Below are 21,303 nucleotides of genomic sequence, written 5' to 3'. Positions count from 1 at the left end.
GAAAAGTTTTGAAATTGTCAAAGTGTTTTGTTCTGACACTGTCAAAATAAAAAAAAGCCAGTTTTTCAGTTCAAAACAATTTGTTATTTGCAATTCATTTTAAAGCACTGATATTTAGACAAAACATTTCAAAATTATTGAAACAAAACCGCCAACTTATTTTTTCTTCCAAATTTTCCCCAAATCTATTGTTTGTGCAGCTGTTTTGGGAAGGTGTGTGTATATATAAAGGTTTGGGTTTTTTTCTTTTAAAGTAAGCTTCGCGGTTGTGAATTCTTACCAGAAAGATGACGGACACTACCCATATCTAGGAATGTCAATATCTCTCTCCTAGCCAGGGTGCCACAAATTAATGGGAAAATTCTATGCTACTGTCCCTTCTGGAACATGGTAGTCTCAAGTGTCACATTCTCTGTCCTGATGTTACAAAGTTAGCAGTGGCATCGCTACAGTAGTACTGGTCCTCACCTTGGGGAGCGATCGATATCATTCCTATCGCCCAAATCATAGGAACTTGCCTGAGTCTTTATAGTAGCTAATCACGAAGCCACACCGTTTTAAGACTGTGAGAGAGATGGCAGCAGTGTGTCACCTGCTACCCAAGTGCGCCTGTGTTATGCCTTCAGAGAGATGTGATAAGGAGACTAGATGGAGTCACCAAAGATCTGCTAACGTCATGCTTTCCAGCAGCGCTGCTTTGTTCCTGAGTGTGGGAGGGCAAAACCCTCCCTCTGCTCTGCTGCAATACAATGTGCATTTCTGCTTTCCTACCCAACACACTGCTGACACCCGCTCCCAACACCTGCCACAATGATTTCATCTAAGCAGATGCTTAGAGTGCTGACCCCACTGAGAAGTGCATTTTGTTAGCCAGTCTTCAACCATAAGATGGCCAAATGCTATGGGCAGAATTGGCTATGCTGCGGTGTGTACATAGCTAATTATCGGCAGTTTGCATGGCAGTAATGTGCATGCTTTCCATTACAAAGATGTTTGCGTATGGCCAATTAAGTGCGATCGGCAATGTGCCTGTTTCTTGCAATCACTATCCCTTCAGCAGTCCTAAACTCTCCTCCTCCAAGCAGAGCTACCGCAAAAGCAATGACAGTGAATATGGGGTACAGATAAACAACCAGCATTGGGTAAATGTAATTGTACACAGAGTCGTTATTCGTGGCCATCTGCAGAAGCAATGAATCAAGCCTCAAACCATCAACTGAGTCCAAGGCCATATTAATAAAAATGCACTGCACTAGACACCTTTCACATGGGGGCCCTCCCACAATTGAACCCCTATGCTGTGGCTTTTCTCCTCACATGGCTCCACCCACCTTAGGTTTCAGAGTTGTGATGAATAAGACAGAGCAGCTCCCTTGGAGCTACTGTTTCAGGCTGTCTGCAGATCCAGGCATTGCTCATGCTAAGTACACATTTTGCAGCTTTTCTTTGAAGATTAGCTACCTAATTTTTTAAATGACAGCAGAAATTCCAATCTCAGGTGACTCTGGGAGCAATGGCCTAGTGCACAAGTCTAGAATGGCCGAGCCTTATCTAGCCATGACCAAAGTGTGCATATATACCTATCTCAGGCCTTCAGAGGTCATGGAGTCTAGTCCTCTGCCCTCACAGCAGGAGCAGTCACCATACCAATGGACTTTTTTTTTTTTTTTTTTTTTTTTTAAATCAGTTTGCTCCAAATGGCCCCCCTCAAGCAGTGAAGTCACAACCCTGAGTTTAGCAGGCCAATACTCAAAGTACTGAGCTATCCCTCTAACACATGAGACACCACCAACTGAGTAGCTTTCTTTACCAGACCATTCCATCCACAGACATAATTAAATGACTAATTTCAGAAACAGTAAATGAGTGAAATTCAGATTTAGTTTAACTGAGCTGCAGCCCCATTTTTCTCTGTGGCACTATACAAACAAAGAAGACACAGTCCCTACTCCAAAGAGATTATGTTCTAAAATAAGGTGTGATTATCCACAGATGGGAACAAGGTAAATACCTAAATATACACAAGTTATTCTGTATGACTCAGTTCGGAGTGAGTTGTCTTATAGAAATATGTTTGTGCCACAAACATTTATGGTAATTTTTGAGTGCACCATGTACAAGTTAAAATATACTTCCACATAGTTAAATGTCAAATCTGGTCAGAATTTAGGTCAAAAATGCATGTGCAATTCTGGAGGCTTTTAGAGAGCAAACCAATTATACAAAAAAGTGATTCTGACACAAAAATATAAAATGAAATGTTAGTCAAGAAGTATATTAAAAATTCAGCTTAAACAAAAGCATTTAGTGTTGTACAATCCACAACACTAGCTGTATAATTAAGCAAAAGAGACAAGTAGCTCTCACATGAAATTAAGGTGAATCTAAAACGCAAAGGCCTGAATTTTCTTTCTCTTACATTAGTTTTATACTAGTATAATTCAGTGGAATAACTACTAATTTACACCACTCCAACAGAGAGAAGAAGCAGACCTCAAGACTGGAAACAAACAAGGCTTTGAATGAAAAATAATCCTCACCATGAAATACATAAAGCTGGTTTTCTTGATGAGTGCTATCTGAGTTCAGAATGGCTCTCTGCCTGCAACCCTGTCATCATTTCATCCTGACATGATCTTAATTAGCCTTAGTTCCACTGCAGAGAAGCCTACTGAGGCATTTAGCACCATCTAATTAATCAGATATTTTGTATGCAGTTTAAAAGCAGGACAGCAACTGGCAGTGTCAATTTATTGATTTGAGTTAATCCAAACAGAAATTAACCCTGCATTTTCCACTTTTGTAGGCAATGAGGTATCTGGCACAGTGTGAATATTTTAACACATTTCCTTTATTATACATTGTTGATTCTCTTTTGTTTCTTCTTCTTAACAGATTTTTCCTCAGATACCCTGGTTTCCCAAAAAACATAAGTTGTTTTTTCAACTCTTAATGGGAGAAAATCATGTGAGTTCATATGTCATTCACATTTAAGGGTTTTACTGCAGTATAAGTCAAATTTCTAACAATATCAATCCTTAGACAGAATTTAAATGGTTTTATTTCTGCTGCAGGATTTCAGAAGGTTTGTGTTTTCTTAGATTTTGTTACCTGACATAGCAGCAACAGCTCCCCCACTTTTGAGAAATAGCAACCAATTTTGCACCTGCTATTACGTAAATACTGGTGGGTGCAATTTATATCACTTAGGCACTTAGTAGCCTAGTTAGTGTCTAACTGCTAAGAAATGCATGCACAGTTACTTGTCTGTCCATTTTACTGTACTTTTCGATGTTATTCTGTTTGAGATGCATCCTTATTTGCTGATGATCATGATGATGTGCCCTTTGATGTCCAAGGGTCAGCTGTATGATTTTACTGAGTGGTGATGAAGAAAATATATCACTGTTATATAACAGTTTCATAGGAAATCTGACTCTCCTAGGCTTAGCTTGAAGTAGTTCAGTAAATGGCATAAAACCTTCAGTTTTGTCTGAGTTTTGTAATATGCTACCATATTTATTAATAGTACACACAGAGCTTAATCGCTGGCAGTGTCTTGTTTCAGCAGAATACAGTAAAACTACCTGCAAGAACAATTTGCTCAGTAACTAATATTAGACCTACAAAGCAGTAGTTTAATATTTTGTGATTTCTCACAAATAGTCCAATTCTAAGAACAAGCCAGCCTGATGATAACCTTTGTAGACAGGAGGTATTTAAATGATAATTCATTTCAGCAACTGACAGCAAATAGCTCAACATTTTCTCTCTGTAGTTTTATGTCCCAAAGCAGTTGAGTATCTATGGTATAAATTATGAAAAAGTATGACAGCTCCAGTGTTTTCAATGAAATCTCAACACAGGCATATGTAAATCTTGTATTCACTATTCGATGCATTCACCATTATTATTATTATTCAGGTTCTTGAGATGCTCTCTTACTTGAAGACTCATCATGATAGAGTAGGCAGGCTCCCAAAATTGACAAATATTTCAGGTGCTGCCAGCTGGGATTACTGCTCATCAAATGATACGATTTAATGTCTACTTCTCATTGGATAATATCCTGTTTCTAATTTACTCTGATGTTTTTAATACAGTCATTTTACTGTCAATAACCCTGATACAAACACTCAGACTGTTTTTGCCAGACTAAATGCACAGGATTGAAATGTTTTAGTTCCTGTTTTGATGTGAATTTTATAGTTTATCTAACTAGGTTGGCTGAGGACAAATGGAAGAGCAACCTCATACTTTTGTCTCCCCTCAAACCAGAACTAATCAAAACCTTTTCCCAGGCCTCTATTCAATGACAGAAGGATTTTGCTCTGCCTTCTTTGGCATCCCTGCAATCAGTCAGTACATACTGACTTCTCTTCCACCCATAAGGGCTTCCCAAAGACACAGTTGTCCATCTAGGAAGCACTGCTCCGATATTCTAGTAACTCCTGTGGACTCCTCAACAGCATTTGCTGTCACTGAATTCAAATTTCCCACATGCTTTGAAAGGTGTGCCCCCAAGGTCATTAAATATGAAACCCATGCTAACCAGGACTGCTGGGCTTACAAATGGGATCTTCAGAAACAATGGTAAGGATCCATTAAGATGTAATAAATAAAGAGGCAGCGAGCTGGGTCTAACTTGACAACTGTAGGTGGGAGAGAGCATGACAGAACTAGACCAAGAAGCCTAGGCCTTGTCTTCACTAGGGAAAAGGGGGTGTTTTTAATATGTATTTAAAATCTCTGCATAGACAAGCTAAATTGTAGTTTTAATGTATGGTGGTCAAGGTAAACCTTAGAACCTCTCTGCTTCACTTTAACCACTGGACTGGTTAAAACAACAATGTGCCTTGCATTCACTAGGGCTACGTCTAAACGAGTAGCATCTGTCGATAGAAATGACTGTTGGAAGGGATTTCCCAGCAAAACTTCTGTGGACAGATTGTGTCTACACATAAAAGCAGATCAAAAGAGCAATCCACTCTGTCAACAGAGAGCAGCCAGAATGCCCGTCCCTCTCTTGATCGTATGGCTGACCAAACGCTCTGCAAACAGGGCTGCCCAGTGAATTGGAATCCCTGTCTGCGGAGAAAGGGGCCCTGGAGCATCTACATGGCACCTTTCTCAACAGAACACTGTTGAGAGAGGCATTATGCCTGAATGGAGAGAGGTATAATGCTGCCGGCCAACATGTTGAGTTTTGCTGACAGACTATCGACTAAGTACATTTTGCAGGTAGACGCTCTGTTCTTTTTCCTGACAAAAGCCCAGTTTTGCCAGGAGAAGCCTCTTGTGTAGACGTAGCCTAGAACTTCACACATTAGCATATTAAAATACACATTTTTCACAGGGTAGCTATAGTCCCAGTTTCAAATGGTTTTAGAGATGTCTCCTCACCTCTGAATGTTTTCCAAACTAAAGTAAACCCACCAAACCTTTTGACTTTTAACAATCGCTAATCTTGAACTTGGAGCAATAACATTTTTCTTTTTCTCTCAGTAATTCTCCAGATCTGAAGAACTGGGTCTTTCCCACGAAAGCTCATTACCTAATAAATAATATTGTTAGTCTTTAAGGTGCTACAGGACTGCTTGTTTTGTTCAGTGAAGACACAGACTAACACGGCTAACTCTCTGAGACTATTCACTGATTAGTAGTACATTTCCACTTTGTCATGATGCATATTTCCCCAAATGTGTCAGCACTTTTCTGTCTCTCTGCATGTTTTGTCCCATGTTTTTAAAATATTAGTCTACACAAATGTCTGCCCAACTGTTAGCTGTACCCAACATAATGAAATTTTTGCACAAATCTATTTAGCAATAGCAGGTCACATGTGATCGTTTGTGACTGGAGTTGTCATTTTACTGTGCAGCCACCATCTCAGAATGTCATGGCAACAGCAAAGATGGAACCATAATTATTTAAATTAAAGGAAAATCTCCATAAACCATGCAGGGGATAGGGCTAACCCCTGTGTGTTCTGAGTCTATGCAAAGGAGGGCAAGAGTACACATACAAGTTACTAGTTCATTATAATGCAGTGTTACACACACTTTCTCATACTGTCAGACCTGCCTCCACATTTAATTTGGTATCTTGTCAATGGCCAGCGTAATTCACACACCTCCTGGGTGTGGTTCACTGTCCCATGTAGTGGCACCTAGACCACTTACAGAGAAAGACAAGTCTTCTCTCCAGCCTTAGCTAATTGGAAGTTGTTTAGCTCAAACTGGAGAGGATCATTCACTAAGTTTCAGAGGTGCCAAGTTTGAGTTCACCTGTCAGTGGTTACACCAGCACCATAAGTTTCAGAGAAATTGCTACAACAGCCAGACCTGAGATAATTTTTCCCCCACTTTCAAAAAAATCTCATCTTAATTCCTAAAAGCCACAGACTGACTTACGACCCGAAACAGGAAGTTTAAGATCCCTTCCATTTTTTTTTAAAGTTTTAGATATTGTAACTCCAAATCTTCTTCTTATCCTCAGACATGCCCAGTCCCTCTGACACTCTGTGCTACATATCAACGGGGCGTTTTTCCTCTCAAAGACCTCAAAACATTTAATCAGTTATATGCTTACCACAGCACTAATGTGCAGCCACCTCTGGTGTGCAGGGGGGCAGAGAAGTGGGAAAATCTGGCTTTCTTTTGTTGAATGTTGGGGCAAAGGCACACGGCTATGAAAAGCACTATGGGATCTTCAAAGCCAGGGCAAAGTAGGCCTCATGTAACTCTAACTGCATGGAAAGACTTTGCAACCCTACCAGATCTGAGGCTCTGGTTCCAGGGAATGGAGACAGGCCCACCCAGAGGCCTTTCTTTGGCAGCTGCAGCAACCAGGGCACCAGACCTCTTTGAAATGCTGTGGCAGCATTGCTCCAGCTGCATGCAGCTCTGAGGGAGCAGAGATGGATGGGAGGGATCCAACACTGTGGTCCAGGTGGCACTGAAAGCTAACTCCCTTTAGCCCTGCCCCTTCTGCTCTTGGCCCCTCCTCTTCTGGGTCATGGTGCTGGGCCCCACCTCTCACCCACCTGGAGCCTGCAACTGCTGTCAGTGCCATTGAATGCAGGTATTCCAAAACTGGTGCTTACAGCACTAAGTTATTCCTCTAGCAAACACAGCTGAAGCTTTTGTTTACTAGGACAATCAGAAGAAACAACTGGTGTTCAACAGCATCCCTGAATGCACTTCATGACACTGGCTACATTCATATTTCCAGCAAATTACAGAACAGAAAGCTTCCTAGAATGATGGCTCTTACCTCTTTCTGTATCGTAGAGATATACAAACTTTTCCCATTTATAATGAGTCAGAAGGCTCAGGATGGCTCCTTTCAATGCTGGCCGCATCTGAATGACAAACTGCACATCTGCATCTGTTGGGAAGCTGGGAGTAACAAAGGACGTGTGCAGAGCCCCACAAAACGACGTCAGCGTGTTCATGGACATCTGGTCATAGAACCCAAAGATGGCATAAACTCCTCTAGAAAACTGTGAACAAACTAACAAAAGACAGAGTGGTTACAATCTGAAACCCACATGAACCACAGTTATATAATTAACAGGGGTGCAAGTTGGAGAGGGAAACTGCAATTTGGTTGTCAAATGCTCAGTGTCAGCTCAAGGAAAGTGACATGTTCCAGAGTGGAGAGCCCCCTGCACTGAACCCACTGGCCATCAGCCCCCACAATTTTTAATGCAGAAATCCTCAACTCAGAAATCCCAGCGAATTCAGCCTTCATGGTCAATGCTGCAAAGAGGGGGTCTCAAGATATCCAAGCCCCTTATCTTTGAGCTGCACTGCACAGCTGTATTTCTATTTCCCAACATTATATGAGACCTAGGAAATAAATCCACTAAAGGGCAGAGATGTTATTTTAAGTTATGTTTTATGTTGGCAAAATTAACCAATGACAAAACAGTAACGAGACTTACAACCAAGATATCAGAGCTGGGCAATAAATCCAGCTCATCTTATGCCCCTTTTATTTCCTTGTCTCGCAGTTACAAAATCCATTTAAAGTTAAAACAAAATTTCAAGACCAGGCCCACTTGGTCCCATGCCCACTTGTAAAAATACTGAGCTCCTTCACCTCCTACCAGAGATGAGGGAAGGCTGGGATGTTCAGTACGCTATAGGAGAGAGCTCTTGATGTTTCAGATCATATTCGTACCAACATGGTTAGGAGCACACAAAGTCTCAACGAATTCTGTGACTGCTCTGAGAAAGTAGCAAAATAAAGGAGTACCGTCATCACCATCAACAACCATCGGCTCAGCGCCCATTGGTGTCTGATGCCTCTCTTACTATTTCCTTCCATATTTCCCTGTCCAGTGTGGAGTAGCTTAGTTTCTGTAGACTAGCTCTGAATATACCGCTTAAACATTAGTATTCATGCATACTAACGACCAGAAGTGGTGAATGACAGTGGGACAGAAATTCTTTGCTCCTATATCTTTTAACCAGCATCTTGGAAGGAGAGACAGAAGGTCCAACAGTAGTCACCATCCCTCAACTAAGAGGATCCTTTTGGAAACCCAGTTATCTCCCCTTGCTACAGGCATAAAACTCTTGTTTCATGCCCCACAGGGACATGAGACATTATCCCTTCAACAAGTTACAGATTCTGGAACCCTGGGCCTTCAGGAGGTGTAATCCTTTTCAGGTGGTGGTGGTGAGTCACATTTAAAGAGCAAAGAGCTCATTTCCTTTGACAGGTTGTTGGCAATACAAAGAGGCTGTTTGACTGGGAAGAGGAATTAATGGGGGACAAGGAAGATTGTCAAAGTGCTTTGGCAAAGAGATGTTTTTTAGAAAGCTGCTTGGTTGCTTAGAAATGTAAAACAAAACTGACTATCAACATTTAACATTAGAAGAATGCATTTGTGAGGCTCGTGCTCATGAAAGAAGCCAACTGACATCTCAGGAGACTATGTCCCACCTTTATCAACAGAACAGCTATAGTTTAGGCAACACTGCCCCTCCCCACACACTCATTCTAAATTAACTACACTCTCATATGAGAGCTGGATCATGTTCAATGGAAGCTGGTGATCACTGAAACCAGGCAGATAAGACAAAAGTATTTCAACCACCCCATGCCATAACCAGCCTGGCCTAACAGCCACACAGTTTACCTAGCAAGAGCAAGGGAAATTAATCATAAATTTAAAGAGATAGGTCTCTTCCATGAAGATATATTGCTTTTCAAAACAATATACTGAAGCATTCATTTCTAACACAAATGCCAAGGTTCAGAAAATGCTAATATTCAGAATAATTAAAGCCTGTTTATCTAAAAAACGACTCTCCTATTACCAGGTCATTGACAAGGCACCATAGATAACACCTTAAATAGCTATTTAGCTGTATAGTAACAGAGAGGAAGCCGTGCTAGTCTATACACTATCAAAACAAAAAGCAGTCAAGTAGCACTTTAAAGACTAGCAAAATAATTTATTAGGTGAGCTTTCGTGGGACAGACCCACTTCTTCAGACCACAGCCGGACCAGACCAGACTCAATATTTAAGGCACTCTGTGCCTTAAATTTAACTCTGTGCCTTGAATATTGAGTCTGGTCTGGTCTGGCTATGGTCTGAAGAAGTGGGTCTGTCCCACGAAAGCTCACCTAATAAACTATTTTGCTAGTCTTTAAAGTGCTACTTCACTGCTTTCTATTTAGCTGTGAACATTTGATTTTCTTCTAGGAGACTTATGTGCAAAAATATAACTGCCATTAATGAATTTTAAATGCTCCACCATTGTAAACGGATGTGAGAAGTGGCTATGACCAGCAAGTAATAGCAACTGCTGTTTGAGAGAAAAATGGAGGAATAAATAAATCATAGACATTAATGAAAAAGTTTACAAAAAGTCTCCACGCGAAAAGCTACAAAGGCAATCGCAGTACAACTAACATTTATTCCTACAGGTGTGATGACAGAGGAATTAAAACATTGCCTAAAACGCATTTTTGTTAAACTGCGTAAATCAGGAAATAATAACAGAAAGACTGCTATAAAAATTATCCGATAAAGAAATGAATAATAACAAATTGTGTTGCAGGCCAAATGGAAGTGAACAAAAAGAAGGAAAAAATAAAGACAAGGTCAGAAATTATGACAGCATTGGGGCATTTTAGCAGTCCAAAATCAATCTGCTCTAACGAACATCTACTGAATTAGAGCACAATGTGATGCCCTACTACTGCCCTCTGCTGTTTAAATTATTAGACCTGGTCCAATATGACTCACGTAGCCCTTCCACGACTTCAGCCTACAGAAGACAGAAACCTTAAAACAACTTCACAAGCGCGAATTTTGCTGGGATTACCACACCTAAATGAGTAATCTTGAACTGGGCTGAATCCAACACATTTTCCCATTGTCACCCAATACAGATTTATCATCATCAGACTTCCTACTGCCATGGTAATGAATACAGGGCTAGAACCAAGTCAGGTAAACACTTTATGCACTACACTGATGTAGCAATTTTGATTCTGAAAGGATGTCAGCATCCATTATTATATATGCTCAAAGAACTCCAGAAACACATTTACCATAGATTTATGTGGTATCAAAGACAACTGTTTGACTTAATTTTGATCAGAATGAATGCTTGCAAGAAAACTGTCTTTACATACACAAGACACTAAATACTAAACCAACAGAAAAAATACCTTTTTAAAAACTCCTGGTTTTCCCCTTCATTGCAGAGTAACATTTAAATTCCTTATCTTGAAAGTGCAACGCTTTAGCTTTCCCATTAGACTTTTTTTTAAAAGCAGTCCTGTAGCACCTTAATGAATAACAGATTTTTTTATTAGATAATGAGTTTTCGTGGGTAAAACCCACTTCTTCAGATTTGCGGATAGGAGTAGATAAGAATCCAGGGTTTATATAATGGGGGGAGGCAGGGAAGGAAGGAGGAAAGAACAAAGAGGTGCGGGGGGAGGTCCTGAAGAAGTGGGCCTTACCTACTAAATTAATCCATGAGGGGTGGCAAAACTTGAGGGGTACCACCGCAGTGCAGATAAGGAGACACAAAGGAGAAAAGAGCAGCAAAATCTGCTCTGCGCCGCTCCAACAGCTACCTGTACCTTCCACTTCTGTGATAAGACCTGTGGCTCCAGAACCAGGCTGGTCAGCCATCAACTCACAAATAGGAACAGAGAGGTAGCTGTGTTAGTCTGTATTCTAACAAAACAAAACAGTAGTCATGTATCACTTTAAAAGACTAACAAAATGATTTATTAGGTGATGAGATTTTGTGGGAAAGACCCACTTCTTCAGATCTGTATAATTTCCAGTCCAGACCCAGATACATAGCACAGAGGTCCAAAAAAAAAATTACAATAAAAATGGACAAATCAAATACATAAACTGAAGGAGGAGGGTGAGGGTTGTGAAATGTTAAGTGTCTTGTCTGAGATCCTTATGAACATCAAAGGAAGGACATATGCCATTATGTGCCAGCAATGCCCCTCTACAATGTACACTGGACAAACTGGGCAAAAACTTCACCGAAGAATGAATGGACACAGAGCAGATACCAGGAATCTCAATATACATAAGCTGGTCAGTGAGCATTTCAATGGAGTGGACCATTCTGCTAAAGACCTGTGAACATGGGTTCTACAACAAAGAGACTTTAAAAACAGACTACATAGGGAGATTTGTGAACTGGGTTTCATATTGAAATTTGACATATTAACACTCAGTATGAACAAAGACAACAACTATCTGACGCATTACAAGGACTGCTTCCTTTCCTTTGATGTTCCTAATGATCTCAGGCAAGACACTTAACATGCCCCACCCCTCAAACCGCCTCCCTTCCTTCAGTTCATATATTTGATTTGTCAGTTTTTATTGCATTTTATTTGGACCTCTGTGCTACACATACGAGTCTGCACTGGAAATTATATACATCTGAAGAAGTGGGTCTGCCCCTTGAAAGCTCATCACCTATAAATCATTTTGTTAGTCTTTAAAGTGCTACATGATGGCTTTTTCACAAATAGGAGGGCGACATGAAGACATTCTATTTGTTATCAAGTGACCACCAAGAAAAAGAAAGACCTGCTAAAGCTCATTACCTAGTAAAATAAATTTGTTAGTCTTTAAGGTTCTCCAGGACTGCTTGTTTTTGTGAAGCTATAGAATAACATGGCTACCCTTCTCAGACACTCTTCTGTTACTTCGCACACAGAAGATACGCAGGGCTTGATTTGCCAAGTACGTGAGAACTCACAACTCAGCTAACGCCCCAGGATGCTGGGCAGTGGCTCTTCTGAGATTAAGGCCTGTGGTCTCCAATTCTTCAGACAAATTTCTCTCTGTTGCCTTTTCGAAAATTAGGACCTAATTGTGCCTGTATTCTGACTGGCTCGTTCTCCTTCTATGGGCATGAGGATTATGAGCAAAACAGCAGCATAGTGATTGTAGGCTGATTAGGTATGTGACAGCATCTATGCCAAAAGATAAGGAAAATCTACTTTTTAACTCTGTTTTTCTCAGATTTGTTTGTTGGATCAAAGATTTGATAGCTTTGTCTTTAAGCAAAACAAAAAAGAGCATCTATGTCTCCTGAATTGTGTTTCTATTCAATACAACTCTGCTTATTTAGTCTCAGTGTAGCCATGTTAGTCTGTGTCTTCGCAAAACAAAGCAAGCAGTCCTGTAGCACCTTGAAGGCTAACAAGATATATACAGACTGCTTGCTTTGTTCTGCTTCTTTAATACCTTATAGAGTGACTTGAGAACCTATATTACCTCAGAATCTCTTAAAGCTTCCTTGCTTCTTTCTTTGGATCTTAAGACTTCTGATTATCTAATCAGCACACACTACAGGGTGCCAATTTGATTTTATTGGCCCATTTAAAGGTCAAATAAACTGTTATTTTTATAAGAGGAATATAAAGCACCAGTTATCTTATCCTCAATACTCCTTTGCTTTTTTGAACTTCTAATTCTATTATGCTGTTGTAGCGTAAAACTCTCACAAAGTGTTTTGTTCACCCATGGACATAGCATAGTTTTTTTTCTCCAACAAATACTTCTTTAAATGAATTTTAATTTCCTTACCATTCAAATGCCATTAATCAATAAGCCACATTTAAAATCAGGTATCGGAGGGGTAGCCTTGTTAGTCTGGGAATGGCTGGCTAAATACAAAAGCAGCTTCACCTCCCTTGGTGTTCACACCTCCAGATCAACTGCTGGCAGTAAGCCTCACCCTTGCTGACTGAGCTAACCTTGTTATCCCCACCCTTGCTCTGGCTTATTTATACCTGGCCCTGCAGATTTCCAAGACCAGCATCTGATGAAGTGAGTCTGTGCTCAGGAAAGCTCATGCGCAAAACTTTTCTGTTAGTCTATAAGGTGCCACAGGACCCTTTGTTGCTGTATTTAAAATCAGGTACATTAGCAAACTAACCACCCTAATCTATTTGCCTCCCCATACCACTTTTCCATGGACTGCAGGGCCAGTTCTAGTGTTGGTATTATCTTAGATAGCTGCATATAAACTGACTTATGTTTGCTTTTCCTTATTGAAAGTACACCGATGGTCAAACAAAGAAAGGGTCTGTTAAATAAGGAATTTCACTGCAGCAAAAAAATGCAATTTTTTTCTCAGAAGTTATGTCAGCCCCAGGCACACCACACCAATAATTACTGATTCTATTAATTGTTTTCCCTTTTTATTCACTATAAAATAATTACTTCTAATGTAGGAAAAGAAACACTAAAAATTTCAGTATTTTACTTGCAAAGGAGGTTTATTCATCTCACAAGGAGATGAACATTATTTGTACACACTCCCCACAAAGAGGGAGGATGCTCTAAATTTAATTTAGAAAGCAATTTTGATAACAATAATAAAAGATGCAACATTTTTAGTTATATGGAAAGGCTGGGACAATTTGAAAGTAGAGAAAGGAATGTAACACACATTTCTTGTATCAAAACAGCAGCATGCATTTAGCTCTACGCATATTTAGAGAAGGCTGACCCACAGAACTCTGCAAGTAAGTGCTTTGCTTATCCACTATCTAAACCCCTTTACCTTGCAGGTGATTCACTAGCTTTTCCAGTGCTTTCATTATTGCTTATGATTACATGTGTCCAAGCAAAAAATGGCTTACCCATAGATTCCATACAGTCTGAAAGTATTTAGGCCCGAAAACAGTACAGACATGAGTAGTACAAAGACTTTTAATAGGGGAGAGAAGCAAAAATGTAATACTGTATGGCTGTGTCTACACTAGCTCCCTTCTTCAATGGGGGCATGGTAATCAGCCTGAGTGGAGAATATTAATGAAGTGCTGAGATGAATATGCAGCACCTCATTAGACTAATTTTCCCCATGGCAACTTTGAAGTGCTGGCATGCTGTGTAGCTGCGAGCACTTCAAAGTACTTGCACAACTTCCAAGTGCTCTTACTCCCACAGTACATGGCATGCTGGCACTTCAAAGTTTGCAACTCTGAAGTTGCCACGGGAAGAATTAGCCCAATGAAGTGCTGCATATTCATTGCAGCATTTCATTAGTATTCTCTGCTCAGGCTCATTACCATGCCCTCTTCGAAGAAGAGGGCTAGTGTAGACACAGCCTATATGTGGCATCAGCTATGCTGTGAAGAGATACCAATAAACCACTGGCAGCCATACCAGATATACTTGTGGCAGCCATACTGGATAAACCATAACCATCTATGTTTTTCCTCAGCAACAGATGAGCCCTTATTCCCATTTCCTTCACACACACTCAAACACATCCTGCAGCAATAATAAACAAAGTTAAGGAAGAGGTGAGCCATGTTGACATGAGATAATATGGGTAGGTGGCCTATTAAAAGAGTAGTTAAGGCACCCAGATAAAAGGATAAGAAGCTATCTGTCGTTTGTCTCTGCTCATGTGGCATAAGAGGAGATGGCAGAAACTTGACATATCTTAAGTACGTTAAGAGGAGATGAAGAACTTTGGGGACGTACAGGTTGAAGTCATTTGTGTCAAGGGAAGAAAATGTTTGTAGGGCTAGCAAACGTATCAGTGAAGAACCCAAGAGGTATCAAACAAAAATAGCAGACATGTAGCACTTTAAACAACAACAAAATGATTTATTAGGTGAAAGCTCATCACATAATACATCATTTTGATAGTGTTTAGAGTGCTACATAACTGCTGTTTTGTTTTGTTAGACTACAGACTAACACCACTACCTCACTGTTATGGTCCAAGAAATACAGTTACTCTGCACATTTAGCAGGGTCGCCAACCCACAGAAATTTCATTTACAGACAAAATGGGAAAAATTTACGGACAGACAAATTTTTTAGGGACATAATTTTTATACTATATTAAGATGACATAAATGTCCAAAAGTGAAAAGCAATCATTGTCATTCATACATCACAAGAATAATGTGCTATTTAACTCACTTTCATTTAGGTAGTCATGTTGCCAATGTGCTGATGCTAACTCGGTGGAGGTCATGTAGACGATAACGTCATGTGGATCGTGTGATTCATATTACATCACCTCAACCAAATAAACAACTAAAACGTCCAAATTCTGCTGCTCCACAGTAAAATGGATGAAGCAGCACAGAAGAAATTTAATTGCCACAGAATAACTGCTGTTTTTTTAAATTTTATTACACTTTCACAAAATTTACAGACTCCTAATTTTTTTTTTAGTCGGACTTTACAGACACATCCAATTTCAGCTAATTTTTTATGAACTGTCCATAAATTAACCGATGGTTGGCAACCCTGACACTTAGGCCAGGTCTGCCCTAACCACATCCTCTGTTGATCTAACCTACACAACTTCAGCTACACAAATAGTGTAACTAAGGTCAATTTACTTAGCACAGTAAAGTCGGCAGGGGCTCCCCTCGACTCCAGTTACTCTTCTTGTCCTGGTGGAAGTCCAGAATCAATGGGGGAGAACACTTGGAGACTGATTTATCTCAGCTAAGCAGATGTGCTAAATCAACTACTGATGGATTGGTCACTGTAACGTTGACCCACTGCATAATGGACAAGTCCTAAGACTGAGTTCTGGCCCCTTTCTTTCCATACACCAATCTGTCAGACTGCTCAGCAATCACTCAGGATCCATGTCTTAGGACCCTGCTGCGGGGCGGTGGACAGGGAGCCTGACACAGGCTGGACTCAGGTTCATGGACTACCATTTTGTACTCTGGACAGAGCCCAAGCTGCAGACCTGAATCAGATGTGCAGTATATAAATATAAACATATGGAGGTACACATCTCATAGAGCTGAAAGGGATCTTGGGAGGCCATCAAGTCCAGTCTCCTGCCCTCTTAGCAGGACCAAGCACATTCCCTGATAGATTCCTTTTTTTAAATTTATTTGCCCCAGACCCCTAAATGGCCACCTCAAGGACGGAATTCAGAGCCCTGGGTTTAGTGGGCCGATGCTGTAATCACTGAGGTATCCCTCCCACTTCAAATAATCATAGAATCAGAGAAGTAGACGAAATCTTTAGATGTCATCTAGTCCAGTCTCCTGCACTCATGATAGGACTTGGTATTATCTAGATGATCCCTTACAGCTATTTCTCTAACCTGCTCTTAACCTCCCATGATGATTCCACAACCTCCCTTGGCAATTTATTCCAGTGCTTACCCACCTGACAGTTAGGAAGTTTTTCCTAATACCCAACCTAAACCTCCCTTGTTGCAATTTAATCCCATTGCTTCCTGTCCAGTTCTCAGAGGATATGAAGAACAATTTTTCTCCCTCCTCCTTGTAAACACCAATTATGTGCTTGAAAGCTGCTATGTCCCCTCTCAGTCTTTTCCAGATTAAACACTTTTTTTTTTTTCAATCAAGACTCAGCATGGCTGTGAGACTTAAATCTGGCACTTTTAGGTCCAGGCTTACCATGAAGTGTATATTTTCAAGTATGGACTTGGAAACACTTAGGCTACGTCTACACGTGCACGCTATATCGAAATAGCTTATTTCGATGTATAACATCTACACGTCCTCCAGGGCTGGCAACGTCGACGTTCAACTTCGACGTTGGGCAGCACCACATCGAAATAGGCGCTGCGAGGGAACATCTACACGCCAAAGAGACACACATCGAAATAAGGGCGCCAGGAACAGCTGCAGACAGGGTCACAGGGTGGACTCAACAGCAAGCCGCTCCCTTAAAGGGCCCCTCCCAGACACAGTTGCACTAAACAACACAAGATCCACAGAGCCGACAACTGGTTGCAGACCCTGTGCATGAAGCATGGATCCCCAGCTGCCGCAGCAGCAGCCAGAAGCCCTGGGCTAAGGGCTGCTGCACACGGTGACCATAGAGCCCCGCAGGGGCTGGAGAGAGAGCGTCTCTCAACCCCTCAGCTGATGGCCGCCATGGCGGACCCCACTATTTCGATGTTGCGGGACGTGGATCGGCTACACGTGCCCTACTTCGACGTTCAACTTCGAAGTAGGGCGCTATTCCCATCCCCTCATGGGGTTAGCGACTTCGACGTCTCGACACCTAACGTTGATTTCAACTTCGAAATAGCGCCCAACACGTGTAGCCGTGACGGGCGCTATTTCGAAGTTGGCGCCGCTACTTCAAAGTAGCGTGCACGTGTAGAAACGGCCTTAACTCCACAAGCTTGGATCTCCCAAATCTGGTGTCCCAATGCAATGTGCACCTGCTACATATCCCTGGCTTCACATTCCACCCCCGCCCACACATCTATTTGATATAAGTCCCTGGGGTACGAATTTCCTTGCTAATGCTCATGCATTCATTGTGTATTTCACAGACCTTTAAAGTTCATCCAACTACCCCTGTACTGAGCCCAACAGCTGGTGTTCGCCTAATACATATTGTCCAAAAAGACATTATTTGACTCCAACATTCAACACACTGTACCTTAGCAGGAAAGAGACATATTGGTTAGACCAGTATCCTGGTCACTCCAGCTGGGTCTAGACGAGCCCCTTTCTTTCAGAGGGGGCCTGTTAATGAGCAGGTTTGAAAGATGCTAATGAGGTGCTGCTACGAATATGTAGCAGCAATTCGAAAGTGCGGCTTTTCAAATCGTGCGCCACCCAGCAGACGGGGACCAGTTTTCAAAAGCCCCTTCTTCCTAACACCAGATAAGAAGGGGTTTTTGAAAACTGGGGGGTCCTTTTGGAAGGTCCCTGTCTCCACAGGTGGCACGCGATTCGAAAAGCTGCACTTTCGAATCGCTGTGGCCACCATTATGCTAATGAGACGTTGCATATTTATGGCAGAGCCTCATTAGCATCTTTCAAACCCACTCATTAACATGCCCCTTCTGAAAGGAAGCGGCTTGTGTAGACACAGGGTCCATGTTTAACAGACTTCACTCCCACTAAAGAATCTCCCCAATGAGCACTCAAAATTAGTCAACTCACCTTAGCTGTTGCCTGAACCTCATTTTTTCACCAAAAGGAAACCAGAGTTGAGTGTCCACATCAGAATACCTGCCTCCAAATTCCACCCCAAAGAGTGTTCTACACCTGATGTGATTTCCAGGTCCCCAGGAAGGCTCTAGGCAGTGGTTCCCAACCTTTTCACAGACCCCCAATGCAGACCCCCAAACGCCCCCCAAAAACCATTCGCAGACCCCCAATCACCCACTGTAAACCTTTCAGGGACCCCCATCAAAGCCAACTGTAGCCACTATGTACAATTCATTAAATGAAAAAGGAAGCCACAACAAAGATATTCAGACAGAAATTAATAATGTTATGGGAAGATATTACATTTAAAAATAGTAATTGATTGTAACTTTGCAATTTATTTAAAACTCATTTTCTAAGATCAGTTTTATGTATTTATTTTTACAGACTCCCTGAAATACCCCTGTGGACCCTCAGGGGTCTGCAGACCTCAGGATGGGAGCCACTGCTCTGGGGGACAGAAGTTCACAAAGGCGCCTGATTTTTCATAGCGGTCACTGGCTGTTGGAGGTCTTGCTATTGTGCTTGATTTTTGTTTTCTAAGACTATTTAGCTCTTGCAGCATCTTGCCCATTATGAATATTCATGACACAAGGAGTTTGTATTAGTAGTGACATTTCTGCAGTCTGTTAGGTGGAAGCTGACAGCATTGCACTGCTTAGGGAAAAGACCAGCATTTTTTCCCCTCATGTGCACCTTATTTTCTCAGAGGTGTTTAGTTAAACAAAACAAAACCACCTGCAGTTAATTGGTGTGTCACTGGGGAGATATGCATGATTCTTTTCCCGTGGATGAGGGAAATGCTGGAGAAAACCAACAAAAGAGATGAGATGATGAGCGGAATTTTAGCTTGTTTGTTCTGTTCAATGATGTCACTAAACGTGAGGATAGAATCCTTACATACCTGGCACATAAGGTAGCTGAGGAAGAACACCGTGAGTGGAATGCTTGGGCAGCCACCCAGAAGAGCTTCAAATGCCACCCAGTTGGTGAGCAGAGCACACACAGCCAGCCACGTGTGTTTCTGTTGGTGGTGCACATCTTTGCATGTATCAGTACACAGAAAATTTATTCTGCACAGGGATGGAAAAAATAGAGGGAACACTGCTTTCTACCTCAGTTTCTCTCTGGGAAAAATGGGCACAATAAAACTAACCTATGTCACAGTGGCACTGTCAGGCAAGCATTACTGTAATTATTGTGTGTTTCTCACAAAAGAGATATTTCAGTTTTGAGTTCCCTGTTTTCCTGAACCATAGGATTGTCATAGGCTGGCCCCACCAGCATCCTCCTCCTGAAGTAGGCTAAGACAGACCAGGTACACCTGCCTCAATGTTTGCTTCAGTGGTTCCCAGAAACTTCATGTGAGCTTTCTTGATTCACTCACACCTTACTTTCCCCTTCCGGCATGAAAATAATCTGACGAAACACAAACATCCGTCATAATGATCCTGGCTAGATTCAGACTGTTGGCCTCACTGTAAAAGTCTCCCTTTCCCCAAACCTTCGAGCCTTTCAATCATCTTGAGCTCATTCACTCTTCACAAATTTATGTTTGATTTACAAAATAGCCCCCACAGACTTCATAACATTTTACAACTAGAACACGGAAAACAAAAACCTGCCTGCCGTATGCACTAACAACGGCAAGGAAATCTGTGAGCTTTCGAGTTTTAAGAACTAGCACATCTACAGGACATCCATGAACAATCACCCTCTCGTTGTTCTTACTTTCCGCACCTCCATTTACCTTCTTCAGAAATACCAAGAAATATGAACGTTTTCAACTTCCTGAAATTTATTCTTGGAGTAGTGATAGGAACTGTTGTGAAGGAAAATAGGGTTTGGAATGGCTGGAAGCGTGCTGTGTTATTTTTGTTGCCATCACTTTTGTTGTTTGCTATTTGGTTACTTAGCTGCTTACAAAGCTAAAAATTATGTAGAATATGGGTCCTTATACTGTCGTTACTTTTAGTTTATTGCCTAAAAGCTAAAAATTTTATAGAATCTGGAGAAACTTATGCATGAAATGAGTACTTGGGTCTACAACCTGCCAAAGAACTTTAACAAAAGCTCTTGAAATTCTATATATTCCTGCCTGTTATACAATGCTTAGAAACCCAAGAGTACTTCCTTTCACTCCTTAACTAAAATTTCTATTCTCTCAAAATGTCTTATTAGGGCAACTCTTTTCCAGGTCCAAAATGTAAAAGCACCACTTATCTTTACCCTATGAAGCTTGATACTTGTCTGATGTTCAGACATGCAGGATTCAGCATATTACACAACTATTCCTTGTCAAAGGATATTAAACAGATTACCATGGCCAAACAGAAAAGGTTATCAGTTGGAGTTAAGGAACCAAACTGGAGGTTTAGAGATTAAAATAGATTAAAGGTGAGAGGCATAAGAACCTGCTACCCAAGAAATTAATTTTTTTTCTTGAAGGATTTAAAATTGGATTAAGCTTCTGAGAACCATACTTTAAAATAGGTTGGTTAGACTGTTATTGGATCTTGCCTAGAAGGAATAATGATGATGATGATGATGATTAAAAGTTAATAAGGTTTAGTAAACATTGTGCTAAACTACAGTAACATTTCCTAATATTCATTAATTTATCTTATTTCCAAGAATGTTCAATTACATTGCCTGAAACTTCTGATTTATCTCAGGAAGACTATGTCAATGTGCCACTCCGAAATATTGCAGAGCCGGGTGGGTAGGTTAATATCTTTTATTGAAACAACTTCTGTTGGTGAAAGGAACAAAATTTTACCTCCCTGTAGATCTTCTTCCAGTCTTGGAAA

The 21,303-nt window shown here is 41.0% G+C and overlaps 1 protein-coding gene across 3 annotated transcripts in view; it reads right to left on the bottom strand.

Moving 5' to 3' along the window:
* Window positions 1-21,303, bottom strand: part of GRIA3 (glutamate ionotropic receptor AMPA type subunit 3) — a 242,231-nt gene that overhangs the window by 180,977 nt on the left and 39,951 nt on the right. For all 3 annotated transcript variants that reach the window (XM_075008077.1, XM_075008078.1, XM_075008079.1), the window contains exon 3: window positions 7,276-7,515. In XM_075008077.1, the coding sequence (XP_074864178.1) occupies window positions 7,276-7,515 (240 nt within the window). The remainder of the gene's footprint in view (window positions 1-7,275; window positions 7,516-21,303) is intronic.

The sequence above is a fragment of the Carettochelys insculpta genome, chromosome 13 (genome assembly GCF_033958435.1).
Source record: "Carettochelys insculpta isolate YL-2023 chromosome 13, ASM3395843v1, whole genome shotgun sequence".
In the NCBI taxonomy this organism is placed as follows: Eukaryota; Metazoa; Chordata; order Testudines; family Carettochelyidae; genus Carettochelys; species Carettochelys insculpta.
Note: the sequence above shows the minus strand (reverse complement) of the source record. Positions and strands in the feature narration are given on the sequence as shown.